At 44.9% G+C, this 19286-nt stretch overlaps 1 protein-coding gene across 3 annotated transcripts in view; it reads right to left on the bottom strand.

Annotated features, from left to right (window-relative positions):
• The window catches only part of adcy5 (adenylate cyclase 5), a 60167-nt gene that overhangs the window by 17044 nt on the left and 23837 nt on the right, over positions 1-19286 (bottom strand). For all 3 annotated transcript variants that reach the window (XM_035604523.2, XM_047337330.1, XM_035604524.2), the window contains exons 2-5: positions 11921-12070; positions 10909-11030; positions 3491-3602; positions 205-332 (exon numbers count right to left, since the gene is read on the bottom strand). In XM_035604523.2, the coding sequence (XP_035460416.1) occupies positions 205-332; positions 3491-3602; positions 10909-11030; positions 11921-12070 (512 nt within the window). The remainder of the gene's footprint in view (positions 1-204; positions 333-3490; positions 3603-10908; positions 11031-11920; positions 12071-19286) is intronic.

Raw genomic sequence — 19286 nt, 5'->3', positions numbered from 1 at the left:
TCATGGGAAGTCGAGTCAAGTGTTTACTGTCTTCTTCTCTAGAAGTAGTTTTTTGGCATGTGTGTAACATTTACCACCGGCAGCATTGTAAGCAACTCCCATGAAAACTGCAACTGGAAATCAATCGTTCAGGCATCCGGGGGATGAATGGAGTCCCCCCCCCCTCGACCGTCCTGCCACTGTACAGTGAATCCTGTGACTTACGAGATGGCCTCTATCATGTCCATCCCCATCTCCACGCAGCAGGAGGCGTGGTCGGCCCTCGCCTCCGGCAGCCCCGACACGCAGTAGTAGCAGTCGCCCAGGATCTTGATCCGCAGACAGTGGTTCTCCTGTCGGGGGGAAAAAACAACTACTTACTGGAAATGAACACCAACTCGAAAATTTGAGGGGTAATTTCATAATGATTTTTTATTTTTTATTATGGGGTATGACCTCAGAGACCTGGGTTGTTGTTTTTTTTTTTAAACAAAGATGCCCTCTACACAACCACACAGAAGTTGTGGCTAAGCTAATTGTCGTTAACAGGTATCATGGTGTCTGTAACATGAATACCAAACTTCAAGAGCAAATATCAAAATACTGAAAAACACTGACACAACAAAATGGCTTGCAGGTCATGGAATTCCTTCCCTTGCTGCCACTGCGACCAGCAACAACCTCAGGAACGAAGTTCCTACATGTATTAAAACTGTTCTGAAAGACAGCATGAAGTTCATCCTGAGCTCGGAGATTGGTTATCTTCATACCTATTAGGTATGGGGAGGTTCTCTCTTTATAACCGCGCGTCATCTTTTGCTCCCGTCAACTATGGCGTCCCTCAGGGATCAGTTTTGGGTTATGTTATTTTCTCTGAACATGAATCCCCTAGGAGGTATTAATCCACAGACATGGTGGGTTGTTTTTTCCAGTGCTATGCTGATGACAGGCGGGTGTACCTGACGATTAGAGCCACCGATCTGAAAAAATGAATCCTGCCATCTGCTTGTTCCCCGTTGGAACAAATTAAGCCCGCCGCAGAGAATCTCGTCGTTTGGTTTGATTGTAACTTCATTTTGAGCGGCACACAACAAACTTTGTGCAGTCTTGTTTTTATCACTGTAGGAAATACTTTCAAAATCAAAATCACAGAGACCACGTTACACGTCTTCATCTCCTCACGCCCCGACCAAAGCAACTACAGCCTCTCCACCATAAAAAGAAACTACCAATCAGGTCTACGCTCCACAGAACAAGAACCATAACATGCCTGTTTTTTTCCCATTGTTCATGTTAAGGTCACTATCTCTATCTGTGCCCTATATCTGACCTCTTAGTCACATATGAGTCCGTATGAAACAAACTGCCTGAGGAAATCAGGTGACCGGAATCCGCGACCTCTTTTAAATCACTTCTTAAATCGTACTTTTATGAGAGAGACTTAACGGATTCCGACTGATTTTATATTGAATGCTCAATTTTTTTTTAATAATGACGCTATAATTGTTTTTATGTGGTCCGTTCTGTTGGAAATTGTCTTTTTAAGATTGCTTCTTCGGAGGTTGCTGCCTTATGTGAAGCACTTTGCACATGAACCTGGGTTTAGAGAAGTTTATTAACCTTAGACAGAACAGAATGCTCCACAAAATGTCCTGTAAGATCATTATCATCATTATTTTTTTTTACAATAGACGAAAATGTCTTTGCAGTGCGTAGGACGACGGTAATATGGTGTGTGTGTGTGTGTGTGTGTGTGACCGTAGGGCTCGGGGGGGACACAGTGTCCCATGATCGCCTCCTGAGCATCTCTCTAGCACATGGCTCTGGGAAAATACAAAAAGCCTCACTGTGTAAAGAGAACACAGACAAGAGAATGTGTGTGTGTGTGTGTGTGTGTGTGTGTGTGTGTGTGTGTGTGTGTCGCACAGACATAAAAGGGTCAGCAGCAACATTTGTGGTTTATAACGCCGTTAGGCCCGTTTTCACGCAGACGTAAAAAAATAATAATTTCACCTTTCACAAACACATTACATACAAATTTGCATCGGCTGAACAAAGCTGTGAAGTCTCCGGATGAATATAAAAATAAATCGATATTAATGAATGTGCCGCTGGTGACGCCGCGGTTCAGGTATTAGAAATATGCTATAAACAAATGCCGGCCGCCGGCTACACCGGAGTGATGCTAAGAGTTTTATCTGTATTTCTCCAATTTAGTACGTTACCACGATGAAATAAGAAACATATTATACTGACGATTCCTCTCTTCCCAGATTGTTCAGTCAAATATGTGGTAGATGCCTCGAGAGAGATTAACACTATTCAATAATTCATAGGGGGAAAAGTCAAAGATTTCTTTTCATTTTCGCTTGACTCGCCTTTTCACCATCTTGTCACTCCTTTGATTTATCTAGTGACCCCTCGAGCTCCACATGTTGCGCTTTGGGTGCATGAAAAGCACTTAATAAATCAAACATATTATTATTATTATTATCAAGCCTGTTGTTTGCTCATAAAGTCTCATTCATATTTTATGGGACAGCGTGTTCCAGTTATCGGCAATTCCTTTTGTCAACATGTACTCAAAAATATGATGCTGATTACACCTATGAAAAGACAAGAACTACATCGCGGACTATTGAGCAGAACCATATTACCAGTGTTTCGATAATACATCAAACACTCAGACAACAGCGACTGCTCCTCTTGAACGGGTTCGAAATAGGAGTTTCCTCCTCTGAACTTTATAAGATGCCCTTCCTCCTCCTCTCATCTTCCTTCGGAGCAGCCGAGGTTCAAAGAGCAACGTCCTCCGCCGCTGCTCCTCAAACTCCAGGGAGTCTAACGCTGCTCTCGCGCCTCCATGGACACGGACCAACGTTTCACGATCTCGTGGCCATCGGTCATTTACATATTCTATCATATTCATATTCATATTGAGGTCAAAACCAAAAAAATGAGCCTTAAAACAGAAACATTATGCACCGACGTAAAAGAAAAAGACTTTTCATCATTACACTGTGAAGACAATAACAACAAACCCACCGCATCAAAATATCTGGTCTGGACCGGCCATGTTTCTTTTAACATCATGTTTGGAAACTGCACAACACCTTCCTGTGTGCGTGAGCTCGGCTCGATACATTATCTGTGTGCACTTTTACACCTTTTTTTACCTTTTGACGTTAACAAATAATGTTCTTCCCTGTTTTCCCTAATAAGTGTCTTCTCCAACGTCAAAACGGAAGTATGCAAACTAAATAACAAATATAACAAATGCAATAACAAACTGTCCAGTATTTATATTTACTCTCCATGTGTAACTATTGCTACTGCTCTGCATGTGGTATTTATACATGTTTTTTGTGTTTTCTGTTATATTTTGTGCATACCTGTTCACGTTGCTGCTGTAAAGTCCAAATTTCCCCGTTGTGGGATGAATACGGGGATATCTTATCTTATCTTATCTTAAAATATGCGTATATACACATGCGTGTGATTGCGTCCTTACCGCTGCCAGCTTGTCGAAACGGGCGAACAGTTCGTTGAGAGTCATCACCAGCTCCTGCGCCGTGCACTGGGAGGCCAGACTGGTGAAGCCCTCGATGTCCGCGAACAAGATGCTGCAGAAACGTGAGAGAGACGAGAGAGACGCAGACCTGCTGTGATTACACAAAGAAAACTTTTGACAGTGTTATTTAACGCCTAAAGCGAGATACTGTAGTTTAACGGTTTCTATCGAAAAAGGATTTCTGACCAAGGGGCGGAGTGGGAATAGAAATCAAAGGGCTTTTACAGCCCGGGTCACAAGAATCAAGTCATGAACAGAAGTTACAGGAAGTGGTACAGGAGTTCTATTGATACATTTTTTGAATATGAAGCCTAATTGTTTTTTTTTTACAGTATTGGCAAATTTTCCAGCAGTGGGACTGATACGAGATTATTATCTGTTATTGATGATTAATGACTCCGGTCAAGATGCTCCCCGAAGACACTCGCGGAGGGGACCGCTGAGAGAGACTGTGATTGAAGCTGCTTTTAGTTTTTACAGTCGTGTGCGAAATGTAATATAATGCCAGTAATCTGGTGTTTGTGCTAATGAGTTCTCGACCCTGGTGAGTAACTTTGCACTTGTCCACAGTGCGCCTCCCTCCCCTGAGAACGAGGTAAACCGATACCGCCAAGGTCTTCATTGTGATTGAGGCGCTTTACATCGCTTCATCCGCGGAGGTGCTTTGAAGGGCTGTTGCCGCAATCTGGAATTTGTTTACCAGAGATTGTCCTGCTGTACTCTCACGTGGGCTCACTGACACGTTCACGACATCTTACCATGGGGCCTGGCAGCAGCAACTTATGAAATATCACCTGCGGTTATGTCGGTGGACACCGCACCGACCGCACAAAAAGCATTCTGAATTAAAACAATCCTCCCGCGTCCAGTGTTTGCTCAACCCATTGACAGAAAACATACGCAAACTGAGCAGAGAACCTGTAGTCAGCTCTGTTTCCATCCTGACTACGTAGAAAGCGGCTCTCTGAGACAAAACCCTCGGGGAGAAGAGAATAAAATAATAATCTATGAATAAACTACGGTGTCAGACCAAACAAGCTCACATGAATCTCACAGGGCGAGTGCCTGCTCCACAGCCAAGTACAGTGTGTGTGTGTGTGTGTGTGTGTGTGTGTGTGTGTGTGTGTGTGTGTGTGTGTGTGTGTGTGTGTGTGTGTGTGTGTGTGTGTGTGTGCAGGCCGTGCGGGAGGTTACTTATGTTCCCATATGCATTTAAAAGTGAGCCGTGTTCTGGATTCATTCATTTTGTCCGGGCGTGTTGTGGTTGGTTTCTTTCTCACAGGGTTCACAGACTCTCTTCCTCTTCTTCTCTTGGCTGCCCACATGTCAGGCGCACTAATGTGTTCTAATGAACTTAGACTTGGAGACTGCTAAATTCACTCAATTAGGATGTCAAGTTGAAGAGGATTAAGTGTCCCCACTCTGGGGTACACATTTCTGAGAGTAATTGATTGTTTTCTGGGAACCGTTGCATGGGAGGTCGAGTGAAACCAGACGCTCGGAGACTCGGCCGCGTTTCCCGAGCTCAGGGGGAAGGTTTCTATCGCACACTGCGTGGAGGCGGCGGCGGCGGCGGTGGGCGTCGGTGATGAGAGATGAGGGGGGGGGGGGGGGGGGGTTATGGATGCAGGCCGACACGAGGTGTGGGCACGGCGACCAGAGCTTCGATTCACCTGAATGACGACAAAACCTCTTTGTGGCAAATTAAAACATTCTAATCCAAATTTTAGCATTTGCATTATTACTTCCAAATTATGTACAAACACATTAATCTGACCTGTGCCTCGGCATTAAATCAAGATTCGCTTTTAAGTCGTTAAAATACTTTACTTATGGCTTCACTGCAAACATAATGTCCCTACTAGTAGAGCAGAACATTTCATTAACAAAGACACAATATTCCAGAAGAAAATCCCCTAAAGAAAAAATAGACAAACAAATATCTGGGAAATTAAATATCTGGGAAATATCTGGAAAAATTGGGTGCAGACATTTTTCCGAGTTTGCCTTTCACATATGAAGATAGAAGCAGGAGATCGTCAGAGTCGGACGCCAACAGGAATATTGAAAGATTGGAGAAGGCAGACACACTCCCTTTCTAAATAAATACACTTATATATACGCATAATACAATAATAATATACAATAACAACATTAAAAACGACATCATTTAAACATATGGCTATCAATCAATCTAAGTGAACTCTAGTAACCCCCTTGCACATGCCTTTTTCTACCTAAGACAATTTCTATTCCCGACTCCTGAGTTTTTTCACCCCGCTCTTCCTGCAGATCGTCCAAAGGTTCTGGGATATTATTTTAGACCCGCCTCGCCTTGCACACAAAGCATGTTTAAGATCGAGCCACAGACCTTTTTTTCTCCCCAGCGATATTCCGGTCACAGACCGTGACGTCCGTACCGTTGAGCCACAGCTCGTGTTTCTCGGAGTACAGATCATCATGGGGGATTCAATTTGAAGTCTGCTCTGGATCATTGTCCGGCCCTCACTGGCAATTTTTTTCCCCCCTCAAAGAAATGTTGCTCATATGTAAACAAATACATCTTTTCATGTCATCGACAGTATCCTTTTTTTCTGCTTTCCGAGCCGACATTCGCAGAGTCTCCCCTGGCTCAAACCCCGGCTGAAGGCATGGTCCGACCCCCGTGACCCCCCGTTGTCTGGCTCTTGCACTGCCACTGGCCACCTGCCTTTTATCTGCCCCCGGCTCCTTGACTCTGCGGCTCCGCTGGTGGCTCGCTGGCCGCAAGAGGAGAAACAACTCACACAAAACCCTTCAATCTTCTTAATCGTCGTCTGGCTTCAGAATCTTTTTCTGCTTCGTCTCTCACTTGCCATCATTTCATTCACTCCTATATCTATTACTCATCCCATCCCATAACCGTCCTCGTTTCCTGCTCTGTTCTTTCTCCGTGACCCTCTGTCTCTTATCTCCTCCAGATTCTCGGCCAACCCCCGTTGCACCCACTACATAAAGTGGCTCTTTTCTTAAAAGAATCGCTCTCACCTACTTCTTGCTAAACAGAAGCCATACAGTACCCGTTAAGGGTGGATACGGATCCTTCAAGTTGAATTTTTATCTTATCTAAAATATTCCTTCATGCAGGCAAAGTGTGTTTTCGTCAGCCCGAGTTAGAGGAGCAGTATGAAGGCAGCACACGTCAGCTGATTCGTGTATGGATGTGTGTTGCCGTCTGCTCACCAAGGACAGACTCCCAGGCAAAGGCCTCTCCAGCCTCATCAGCAGGACGGCCTTATGTAACACACACACACACACACACACACACACACACACACAGACACAGACACAGACACACACACACACACACGCACACGCACACGCACACACGCACACGCACACACGCACACACACACACACACACACACACACACGCGCACACACACACACACACGATTAACTGCGCTGCACACACCAAAAGCCATATGGGTCCTTGCTGTGCACTTTCACTTCTCGTCCCCTCTCCGGTCAGAAGATGGAGAACAGGGGTGAGGTCAGTTCCTCTCTGCAGGGTCGCTGCCGGCCGCCATAACCGCCGGACAGCAGCGACACAGTCGCGGCGTTCCGTTGAAGGATATTCCGTTGAAGGATATTCCTTGAACGCGCACCGGGCGAACCCAGCAGCAGCGGAACATCCGCCACAAAGCTCCTCTTGCGTAATATTGTAGTCAGCGGCCTCATTGCTGAAGCCACAGGATGTGATTTCAGTCCAGAGGACAAATGCAAAGTGCAATGCCACAGTTTTAGGATAAAGGTCGAGCAGAATTTTTTTTACCTTTGAGGTAAAAACAATTTCTCTGCTCGCTGAGCCGCGGTCATTTGCTCGGTACAAATTATACCTTCGCAACTGAAACGAATCTGTGTCCAAGGTGACACGGATTCACCGTCGGACAACGGTAAAATCATTCAGGAATATTATGAAATCTGAAGCGACAAGCTTGAGGCAGATTTTACATTATCCATACTCCGTGCATACTCAATCGTTAGAGCGTGAAAGGACTTTGTCTCAGCAGTGCAGAAACACAATAAGGCTAACAGCTCTGTGAGGCTGTACCTTCTATAGGCATCGCTAATATCTGCATGCTAACCTCACCTCCAATAACATGCTAAAGTTAAGAATTAACATGCTAATGTTAAGTGATAACATGCTAACGCTAAGCTGTAACATGCTAGTGTTAAGTAATAAAATGAAAATGTTAAGCGATAACATGCTAATTTTAAGTAATAAAATGAAAATGTTAAGCGATAACATGCTAATTTTAAGCGATAACACGTTAAAGTGAAGCATTAACATGCTAATGTTAAGCAGGTGAACCAATGTTAGCATTAAAAGCAAAGTACGGCTGAGACTAATCGGAACGTCATTAGCCTTGCTAACCTCATGGTCTATCCTGAGCGGGGCATGAATGGTAACCATTCCAACAGTTTTTCAGACATTTAACAGGAAAAAAAAAACTAGTATCAATATACATTGTCTTACGCACCGATTGTGACATTTATTAATGATGACATTAATGATGTCCGTAATAATTTGGCTCCAGTCCATCCGGTCGATTTCACAACGACCCAGAGAGGAAGAAAACCGACCGGCCTTTCATATGAAGACCTGTGACTTGCCCTCAAGTCATTTTTGAATTGCAGGGGTTTATCCTGGACTCTGGACTTTGTGGAAAGGAAAGAAGCAGAAGGAGTGGATTTCTTGTGTTCAGTGGAGCAAAGCTGCAGGCAAACATTGTGTGAACTGAGATGAACCCCCCCCCCCCCCCGCACAGAAGAAGTGATCAATTCAAGGCAATACCTCAACTGACAGTAACTAGTTCAGGCCCAACTGGTACAAATATATACCCTAAACTTTCAGAAACTACTCAAACCAAAGGTTATAATCGTTCCCTTTTCATGGTTCATCTGTGAACAACGAACTACGACTCTGGCGCGAGGATGAGCCGAAACATTCGTACCCTAATGCATAACCGGTGTGCAGCAACAGGCTCCGGACCTCGAGTGACTCCCTCTCCGCTGGAGGCCTTCCTCTCTTCTCCCTCCCACTCTTTAGTCGCAGCCGCGGGAGCTGTCACATCTCTTCCTGTTGTTACTCAGACTCTCAGCAGAGCCCCAATTACCCAGAGCCACCGCCTGCTGGCCATTACCCACACCCCTCACGACAACAGACAGGATCAGGCGAAGCTCGGTGAACGCCGCGAACCAGGCTCCCCGGCGACGCGCCTAAAAACGCACCCCGTCTTTTCTGTTCCGTTTGCACTGGATCCTTTGTTTTGCTCCGTCAGTACATCTCTTCCAGTTATGTGTGACTTCGTCATACGTAGGAACAAGTGACAGGTTACAGGACTTAGTTCAGGCTTGGCAGCTGCGCTACGGGACGCATCCATCGACAACCCACGTGACACTGACCGTGGTCGCGTCTTGATGTGCAGACAATGCAACTGCATTGTTACAGTGGCTAAACGTCCGCTTGTTCGCAAGCTCTCATGTGGCTCGGCGCACATCGATTTTTAGCGTCAGCGACTTCTGTCACATGCCCCTGGAAATTTCCCCCCCAAAAAAACTCTGCCCGCCGCCGGTCGCCAAAAACAATCAGTAACAATGTTACTAATGCTGAACTCTCAAACGTAGGGCAACTAAAAAAAGGATAATTCCTGATAACGATGACCTTAGCAGAGATGAAAAGCCCTTTGTGTACGAGACCTGATGCTGTAACCCGTGAAGACCAAAGAAGGGCACATCAAAGTGATTACGGTCTTCAATGGCACCTATTATCTATCGAGGTTTGGGCCGACGCCTGATTAGGACAACTACAGGCCATCAAACCCTGCCGTTTGAAAATCAGGCTGCTGCTGTTGCCACACACACACACACACACACACACTCACACACACACACACACACACACACACACACAGACACACACCGAACAAGGCAGTTTGTCAGTATCACCCTGATTCTGACTCCACAAGGTGGTGCCAAACCTGACCACTAAAACGAGCAAACACACTCTCAAGCGAGGCCCTCCGGTGACTCAACGCAGCGTCAGAGAAACTGCAAGGACCCAGGAGGAGAGACTGAACGGACGGCGGTAACAAGCAATGTCCGCGGCTGCGTGCGGTCCAAGCATCGGCAAGAGGAGAGGTCGGTCATCAACCAGGAGTCAGTCGATGACCAGAGAAAGATCACGGAGGCCCTCTCACATCAGGCGTCAAAGAGGATTTCTTCAAACAGGGTCAGGGGGTTATAATCTCCTCTCTCATTTATGACCTCCTATTATCACATGACTGGAATTCCAGACATACTGGGAATCCGCATGAAAAGCAAGATGTGTACTGAAGTGTCCATTGGCCGCCGTGGTCACAGAACGACCAGTAACGGTCAGACACCGTCTCCACCAGGCGGAAGGACGTCGGAGGGTTACTGAACTGAACCAGGGATCAAGTAAAAACATATACAGGAACAGAACGGCATTCTTTTTATTTATTGATCTACTATTATTTTTCTCAAAAGGCACATAGTCCCTCCCCCTGATGATTTCAAAATAAAACTCAAAGCTTCGAAGCCTGAAATATTGTAAACATGCGTCTGTAATAGTGCGACAGTAAACTTTCAAAAGTCCTGCTTTTCTTTTGTCTCATGAAGTTGAATCCCTTCGTTAAAAGGTCAAAAAAATATAGTTTGTTTATATTCTTGGTTGTTCATGACCATTTGTCCCCCCTATTGAATAAACAATATTTCCATTACATTACAAATGTTATTACACTCCTGTGCGCTCTTACTGTATGTAGAGACAGTTGAAAATACCATGCAGCTAGTTGTCATAGCAACGCCTCACTTCCCCTCCTCCTCCTCCTCCTCCTCTGCCTCGGTCTGTGGGTGGTCTGAACCATTCAGGATTAACCTGGATCAACACGTGGCTTATTTCACAGTTCTTGGTTTGAACTTGGTTTTGAATTCCAACAGGTCTTATTTGAATGAAAGAAATAACATCACGTCTGTAAATTTCACATAACCTTATGTATAATTAAAGATAATACATGATATACCAATATGACATGGCTATATTATTTTTTTCTAAAACAAGTGAATAATATCGGTTGCGTCTGCTCTTGAGGTTAAACTTGCTAAAAGACAAAAAGAGAAGTTTACACTGAACTGTACCTGATGAGGAAAACATGCAACGGTGCATATCTTGATGTGTGTGTGGGTGTGTTGTTGTTTTTGAGAGCCAACGCATAACTTGAAATGATTTGTTAAGTATGAAGATTATAATATGAAATGTGTTCTTTATACCCCCCCCCCCCCCCGATGTTTACCTGACGTTGTCGTGCTTCTGGATGTAGATCTTGTGAAACATCATGTCCTCCTGCTTGGCGTTTATGTCGGCTTTCATCTCCATGGCAACGTGGCGGGGAAGCACTGACAGCAGGAGACGTTCCTGCGAGCGAGGAGGAAAGCGTGGGATAGGAAATGAGTTCAATGGACGAGTATAAGTAAATTGAAGCGGTGGAGGCTTTGGCTCGTCTGAAGGAAGGAGGAGGAAGAGGAACTGACATGCCTGAATAAGTTCACCGACAACAACTGCCTGCCTCAATTTTTTTGCCTACTTTGGGATGGGGTCTGAGACCTGGAATTACATCAGATCTGGATTTTAATAACCTGATTACAGCAAACCGGTGACAAAGGAACACTTGGTTTCACTGCGAGACGCACTCTGTGTTATGTCGAGAGAGGGGCCGAACGTTTGATAGTCTCTGGGACAGAAGAGGCCGACTCGTGGCTTTGGATGAAAAATGCATCAACTTTGAAATGATTTGAAAAAAAGGAAGAAAGAATAAAAGTGGCTGAGGTGTGGATCTAGCTGAGGCTCTGTTTTCTGTCTTTCTCTACTGTCACTATCTAATAAAGCAGAAAGGTTTTTTAAAAAATGAATTCATGAATAAAATATGCATGAGTCTCATAAGAACATATGACTGCAATGTGCACACACACTATTATGTAGCGTTTTTGCACCAGGCCCGTTGTCGTTTGTCTGCTTTCTGGCATTCTGGCACATTACAGCCGCAGCAATTTAACACATTACACAGTGTTAACAACATGGGAATCACTTCACCACTAACAAGCACGGGCTCAGTGGTGTCGTCCAGCTCAGTATTATTTACTGGCAGCTTACAGGAGTCGAGCGTTTGATATTCAAAACACAGATTTTCCTGTAAAGAGGATGAGTTCATTTATAATTTAATCAGCAAATAACCAGGGATGCTTTTCTGGTCCCTGCTCTCACATGGGCCCGTCTCCTGCCACCCGTTTCTGTGCGCCGTCTCTCACCTGCTGCTGGTTTTCCCTCTGGGAGTGAAGGCGAGCTTGGATGCACTCCCTGGTCTCCTGGAAGGCCTGCCTCTGGGAGCCCTCGGCGGGGTAATGCGTGCACACGCCCACGATGTTGGTGCAGGAGAAGATGAGCACGTTGGACACTATCTGTGAACGGGGGGGGGGGGGGGGGGGAGAGCGGGCATCCGTTTGAGCCAAAGGTCAAAGACTGTAGAAATGTAAAGATCTCGGTTACATTAACTAAAGCTGTTAACAGCCGATCCCTTTAATCACCCGTCGCTGAGAGGATTTCATGCGCTGCTGAGCAGTTGAACAAAGGGACTAGTTCAGCTGCAGCCGCCGGTATCCAACACTCACATCATTGTAAAAAAAAATAGAATTAAATAAGATAACTGTTCTTCTCTCCACCGGAGAGCCTGCCCAGTTCATCAAAACATCAACGACATTTACATCTGAAGCCAGAGGTGATACGTATACAAGAAGACATACTGTAGATAGTGTCATATCAACCAAGCAGTTATGTGAAGATTAAAAAACAACAACACTGCAGATGAATGTGAATGTGACCTGCTAATGTGTCGGCACATCCGCAACTTACCGTAAAGCAAGCTGCTCTGCGATAGGAGACGTTACGGGTGAATTATGATTTTCAATTCATTAATTATGAATTAATGCACTACCAAGGAGAGGACACACTCCGAACAGGGGCACAGCTTCTTGCAAACTGATGACTGGGTTTTCCAACAGCAGGCGTATTTCTGAAACTGGCGCACGAATGTGAACACACATTTAGTTTGGAATCTACACCTGGCTGTTCAGGTGCAGGCCTGGTGTTTTACATCTCAGCAGTGACAGCAGCTACAGAGAGAAGTGCAACCTCCACAAATTCAAACTACACCTACAGTTCACTACAGAGACTGTACAATATGAAGTGAAGGGCATGTTCGCGTCGAGTAGATCTCTGGAAAAATGTGAAGCTGGAACAAAAGAGTGAGCACAAAGACTTTGGGTAAAGAAGAAGAAGAACAGAGGCCGCTGCCGTTACAGCTACATGATCTCTACAACCCTCTCCTCAAAAACAAAAGAGAACAGTGAGAGCAAGCAATCAAATTTAATTATTGTAAATTTGTTTTTGAATTGCAGGACTGTAGAATTGAAACAATTAGTTGATCAATTGAATATGGCTGAACACAACAAGGTCATTTGTTTCCACTTTATTCTGTCATTTTATAGAAGAAGAAGAAGAAGAAAAGGTCAATTTAGCAATTAAGAAACAAATACAGCACAAAGTTGCAAGTCACAAGAGAACAAGATAAATTGCGAATCTGTTTGCTCTGAACCTGGCTGGTGGAAGGTGAGGAGTTTGTTTTGGAGCGATGATGTATTCATTATATGTATTAATCACCACAGCCAGGCCCTTTTTGCACTTTGCACTGCTACTCCCACGTGAACCAAAAATAGCTGGTGCGCTTGGAGACGCCCACAAAGTCTGTATGCCCCAGAACTCAGGCCTTTTTTCTTGTTTTTTCTCTCGTCATTGCACTTGCACACTTAAAACATCGGGCCCCTAGTCCCTCTGCAAGTGGAACGCGTGCTCAATCACACCGAGATCGGGGGGACTGACATGGCCCGTCTGGGATATTGAACCACTTCCTCCTGTAAAAAGCTCTATGGCTGCTCTGAACATATGTTTGGCATCGTCCTCCTCGTCCAGTGCGTTCATCCTGGTGCTTCAGTCAGCAATAAATGCCCGTGTGCCAGTTCCCGAGGCCCGAGCCACAACAGAACCACTGCCAATGCTCCATAGATGAGACGAGAAACATTTAATACCCACGTGTCCAATTACTTTTGACCCCCGTGCCATATGGGTATGAGTTTCCTGTAAAAATGACTATCTCACACTCATGTCAGCATTCAAATCATTTATATCTGGTCTGTATCTGAGGCCAATGAGCAGACACACAGTTAAACATTTAGTGCAGCATGTCCGTATTATTAAGCGTGTACATAAAACACACAGTTATGTGTCATCGGCATGAAAAAGGAAGTGAAAAGGACGAGAACTTTGAAGTGAGTAAAACTGGTCCAAACATCTTTTTGGACATTTTATCCTCCGGCCATCGGTTTTACTGGTGAGCATCCGAAGGCCAGAGTCTGACGCAAGATCCTCAGAAAAAATCCAATTCACTGCATTTACACACTCTTAAGTAACAAACTTACAACTCACGTTCATGCGGTAACCTGATATCCTCGGAAGAAACCTGGTTTTAGTCTTTCAGGAGATTAGATTAATCGGATTTCCTTTACTCGATTTCTCCTGGCGTGTCTCCAGACATTATTATAACACGTGGCCATGCATGCTCATGATGAGATTAATTCCATCTAAAGTAAGAGTGAAGCGGAAATTCATTCAACACTTCATTGTAGAAATCCAGATTCAGCTTCCACCTTTAAACATTTGACCATGCTGCTACGACAAAGTCAAAGCCCTCACCGGTATGCAAACACACACACGAAAAAAAATGGAATCAGAAAGAGGTAAATTGCATTTAAAATGGGAGAATTTGTCTTAAAAAATGAGGTCAGGGATGGGGCGAAATATGATCACTGACGTGATGCATGAACTGACTCGCTACAGTAGATGTAAACATACTCTCCTTGCTTTGTGAGGAGCAGAATCTAGTGGCAGAAAGACGGGGGAGCTGTGCCCCACTAAAAAAAAGGTCAATTTCCTATTTGCAGCCAATCAGCACCTTCGGGGTTTCACGGACGCCGCCCAAGTTTCCACCTATCGAACACGATTCACCAGTGCTCAAAGGCAGTTGGGGCCCAGCAGCCCCATTCTATTCACGGAGCCATTTAATTGGTTGAAACAGCCACCCGACTCGCAGTCACGCCACAGGCCTCTCTGTTGCCGGAACAAACTGGATAAATACAGCACATCTTTTATAAGTCCAACAAAAAAATCTCAGCTGGTCTGTGTGTGAAAACCAAGCGCGCTCCGAGGAAGGAGTGACCGGTGAAAGACGAGCCTGGACGTGAGGCACGAACAAGGAAAATTAAGAAATGAGGTGTGAGACGGAGACAACGTTGTGAATTTGGAAAAGGTCACTCTTTAGTATTTCTGCCTCTTCCCTAACTGAAATACTGCTCAGCTCTGGAAGTTCATTCAATCGACGAGCCTACAGAAACCTGTGAAGGGTGTACAATTAACATCCCTGAGAAATCTAGTTGATGTGAATGCAAAAGTTATGAGATTTGCGCCAGAAGGGCCGGATTGTTGCGGCTCATTTAGCAGATCAAAAGAGATTTGCAGTAATTCAGTGGAGCCGCCAGTCTTGGTTGGAAAAAACCCAAATATCATGACAACCACGTAATCTACAGGAATCCTGTCAGGGGGCGAATTAAAGAGAGAGGAAATGTCACAGGCGAGTGAAATGTCCTCGTTTATGACGTCAAATTGTTCAGAACTGTGCAGAATCTTATTTGTAAATTTCTGGACTCATTTTGGCAATATCGATGCACAAATTTTTAATTTCCAAGGTTTTCTTCGTGTTCTTTAAAACATTCGACCAAAAGCTCAGACTTTGCACAACTCTGTGAGGTTAAAGGAGACACATTATGCTTTTTCCCTTTCCTCTAGTGCGATATATCTGGGGGGGGTTTTATGCAAAAGCTCAAAGTTTGAAGTAAAAGGAGCTCCTATCCCCGACAGAAATCACGAATCCTCCTCGCCAATACTTCCATAATATCGTAACTAGCAGTTAGTCTGGCACGCCCCCAAAACAAAGCCAGGTAAAGCAAGAGCAGAGCCCGACACTTCCTACACGCTCTGGAAGCTGTTGACCTATCACAACAAAGTGGGCCAGCTGACCAATCAGAGCAGTCTGGGCTTCATTGGGAGGGAGGGGCATTAAAGAGACAGGAGCTGAAACAGAGTGTTTCAGACAGAGGCTGTAAAGAGGAGCTCCAGGAATGGACAGTCTGAGGAAACCGATGTGTTTTCTGAACATTAGAGCCTGTAAACCTTTACAAGTAATAAACCAAATTAAAATTATGAACCTGAATATGATGCAACCTATGTCTCCTTTAAGTGCTCCGGTAGGAACTGTTGCTATGTAAAAAGAAAAAAAAAAGTAATCTTTATTATAAGATGTTGAAAGCTGTGATGAAAAAACACAGACTTCTGCTATAAATCAGCGTCACACTGTCTAAATTTGACATTTAAAAGGTGCGATCCTGCTACCTTCGGTGGAGCGAGCCAGGATGCAGCTGCACATGGAGCTCCAGCGAGCCCTCGGAGCATCCCGCCCCCGCACTGCCATAGAAACGGCATGCATCAGAGAAAGTCTTTCAACAGGTCAATACAAATATTCTCCAGCAGCAAGTCTCTTTTTCTATTAATACTGCCACTGCTCGCCAAGACCTTATTTGGAAAACCTTTGGGCTTTTTCCTCAACAAAGAGGGAAAGTGAGAGCAGAGAGACCCCGTGTTTAATGCAGAGATCATCCGCAGGGCAAGCGGAGGGGAAACTGGTGAGGTCTCCGCTGATTACCGTCATTAAAAGGTGTAAACGAGTCAATGTGGTCTCAAACTCAACATATATAATCAGGGAAGAACATTTTCGGTAATTTCCCTCGGTGATTCACGCCCATTGTTCCTGCTTACCTCACTCACGCTGACTCACTTTCATACTGCTGAATCAAGAGCACTCGAGTAAGTCATTTCATAGAAAATGGTTAAAGCACAAGCAATTTAAATTCAGCTCAAAGTCCCCGAATGGCCGGGAACCTGCGACAGCAGTGATGCCTCAAGCAAGCTGAATTCCCACCGAGCGGGGAAAACGTGACGTGAAACCTCAGGGCTCTAGAAGCAGTTTGTCTAATGGCACACCCCCACGGGTATTTTCCTCTTCTGTAGATATCTGTTATCGTCCCATTAATTGAGCGCTGCTGCAGAAATCGCCACCAGTAAATGAACATCTGCAGGCGCCTCTGTTGAATGACGCAGTCCTTGTGGTCGCAGTTGTTGAGAAACCTGATTAAAATGTGACCACGTCCACTCGTCATCGCCACGGATCGATGAAAGTAATAGAGATTAACAGCGGTGGTGAGACCACTTACTGTCACATTACACCGTAATTCAGGCATTTATTTGCTGTTGTTTTCATCTGCGTCATATCTTATGCCATTACGAAATGTATGCGGATTAAATCTTTCAAATTCAATCAAACTGGTGTCACTTCTTGTCTTGCAGGAAGAGTCCTTAAAAAACGCAGAGAGAAAGCTTCCCTCAGGAGAGGAGGAGGTCTTTGAGCTTGTGTACAACATTATTTGTGATTAATAACTGCCAGTAGAGGCCATAAAAAACAACGGAGCAAGAGGTGTCAATGTTTACCCAGAGGCCTGAGTTCCACCCTCCTACGTCTCTCCGACACGTTTAGTTTTCAGTGTTCGCACCCACCCATAAGGCGTCGAGTTTGTCCTCTACTCCCGAGCTCTCGCCATGCTTCCAACAGACTTTTCATTTATGGTCATGCATCTTTCAGAGACACCCAACAGGATGTCTGTGCAGCACTGACGGCCAACAGTCCAGCCCATACAACACGAGAGAAGTGATGAGAGTAACTGTCACCAAACCAAACCAGACCAACTCGGAATTTCTGGGTTAGGGTATCCATTGAGCAGGATGTTCCAGACGTCCCTCTTCACGGGCACGCAGTCCAGCTCCTGGGGGGTCCTGGGGCGTTCCAAGGTCAGATGGGATATGTACTTCCTCCAGAGAGTTCTGCGTCTACCTCTAGGTCTCCTACCCATTGGACGTGCACGTAAACCTCCAAAGGAAGGTGCCCAGGCGGCATCTAGACAAGATGCCCGAACCACCTCAACTGACCCCTTTCTACCCAAAGGAGGTAATCCGAACTCCTCACCGTATCTCTAAGGCTGAGCCCAGCCACAATACAGAGAAAACTAGTTTTCGCTGCTTGGATTCACGATCTCATTTTTTGAGGGTAGGAACGTAGATTGACCGGTAAATTGAAGGTTTTGCTTACAGCTCAGTTCTCTCACGTTGTTAGGCTTAAAAAGTTTGAGACAATCTCCTGAGTATAGCTCCAAGTGAAATCTATGGAACTAATTCCAGTTGTTGTGTTTTTTGTGATGTATCGTGGCCTAACGTGACGGAATTTGATTACTCGCCGAACATTCCTGTGATTGTCAGATTTCAGTACCGAGGAAGTTGATAAACCCTAAAGCAGCATTTTGTCCTCAATCAAATTCATCGCAAAACAGTAGGAGTATCACAGGAGTACCGCTCCAAAGAAGCTCCATGAATCACATTGATAGTTTGACATTAACATTCCCATGTTATCTAAGGTTTTACTGTTAGGATATATCATTTGTTGACAACTGGACTGGGTTAGGGCAAGGGCGAAGCTAAGGGCTAGGGTTAGCAGCTTGTGAGAAGCAATGCACTGTGCAGTTAAATGATGCAGGACAAGTGCATATATTATACAAATTAGACCAAATTGCAAGCTCCCCCCCCCAATCTAACACCAGAACTTGAAATTTTCTGCAATCACAAGATCATGAATTCCAGGACGAACAGGCGGAGGCGGACCGGGAACTCTATTTTGACCAGGAAGTCAGTGTGTGAGAAATAAACAGTCCTTTGTTGACTCCGTTTTGCCCCTCGGTAATTGCCGCAACACTGTCTCTGTCTGATTTTTACTTTTGCTTTTGATTAGCTTATTAAATTGATTATGTGTGTACACCCTCTTAGTTAGCACACTGGGCCACATTGTGTGCTTCAACGATAAATGCAGGTCATGTGCTGCATGCTGATTACTGCGAGCAGCCCACTGCCAGCCTCGGTCTGCGGGGCAACGTACAAGGGAAGTGAAAAGTCTCTCACATGAGAGCTTGCACTTATTTGTTGCCGGATTTTACCTCGAAAGCAGTCAGCTGCTACATTAATGCCTGTGTAGGCAAAACCAAACCTGACGATCCAAAGACCAAGGACAGGTTCTGTGTACAGTATATTTTATACTTGACAGTCTTGTTACACTGCCTTATTAGACTCTCCTGTTTCCTGTGTTTCCCTATGTTGGCATGTTGTGATGCAAAAAAAATGTTTGTGAATTCTGTAAATGTTATTGTGGCCCCAATGACTACTAGGCTGCTTTTAAGACAGGCACTTAACTACGAACATTCTCCTGTAAAATTTTGGAGCCAGGGAATACAGGAGGAAAATCTCCAGAAAAGAAAAAAAATGGGCGTGTTGATGACTGTAAAACAAAAACACAACTTGCTGCAGCGGAATTATGATCCAGGCCCCACAGAATATTCTGGAAATTTTCCTCTT

Source organism: Scophthalmus maximus, chromosome 14, assembly GCF_022379125.1.
Source record: "Scophthalmus maximus strain ysfricsl-2021 chromosome 14, ASM2237912v1, whole genome shotgun sequence".
In the NCBI taxonomy this organism is placed as follows: domain Eukaryota; kingdom Metazoa; phylum Chordata; class Actinopteri; order Pleuronectiformes; family Scophthalmidae; genus Scophthalmus; species Scophthalmus maximus.
This window is presented reverse-complemented; position numbering and strand designations above follow the sequence as displayed.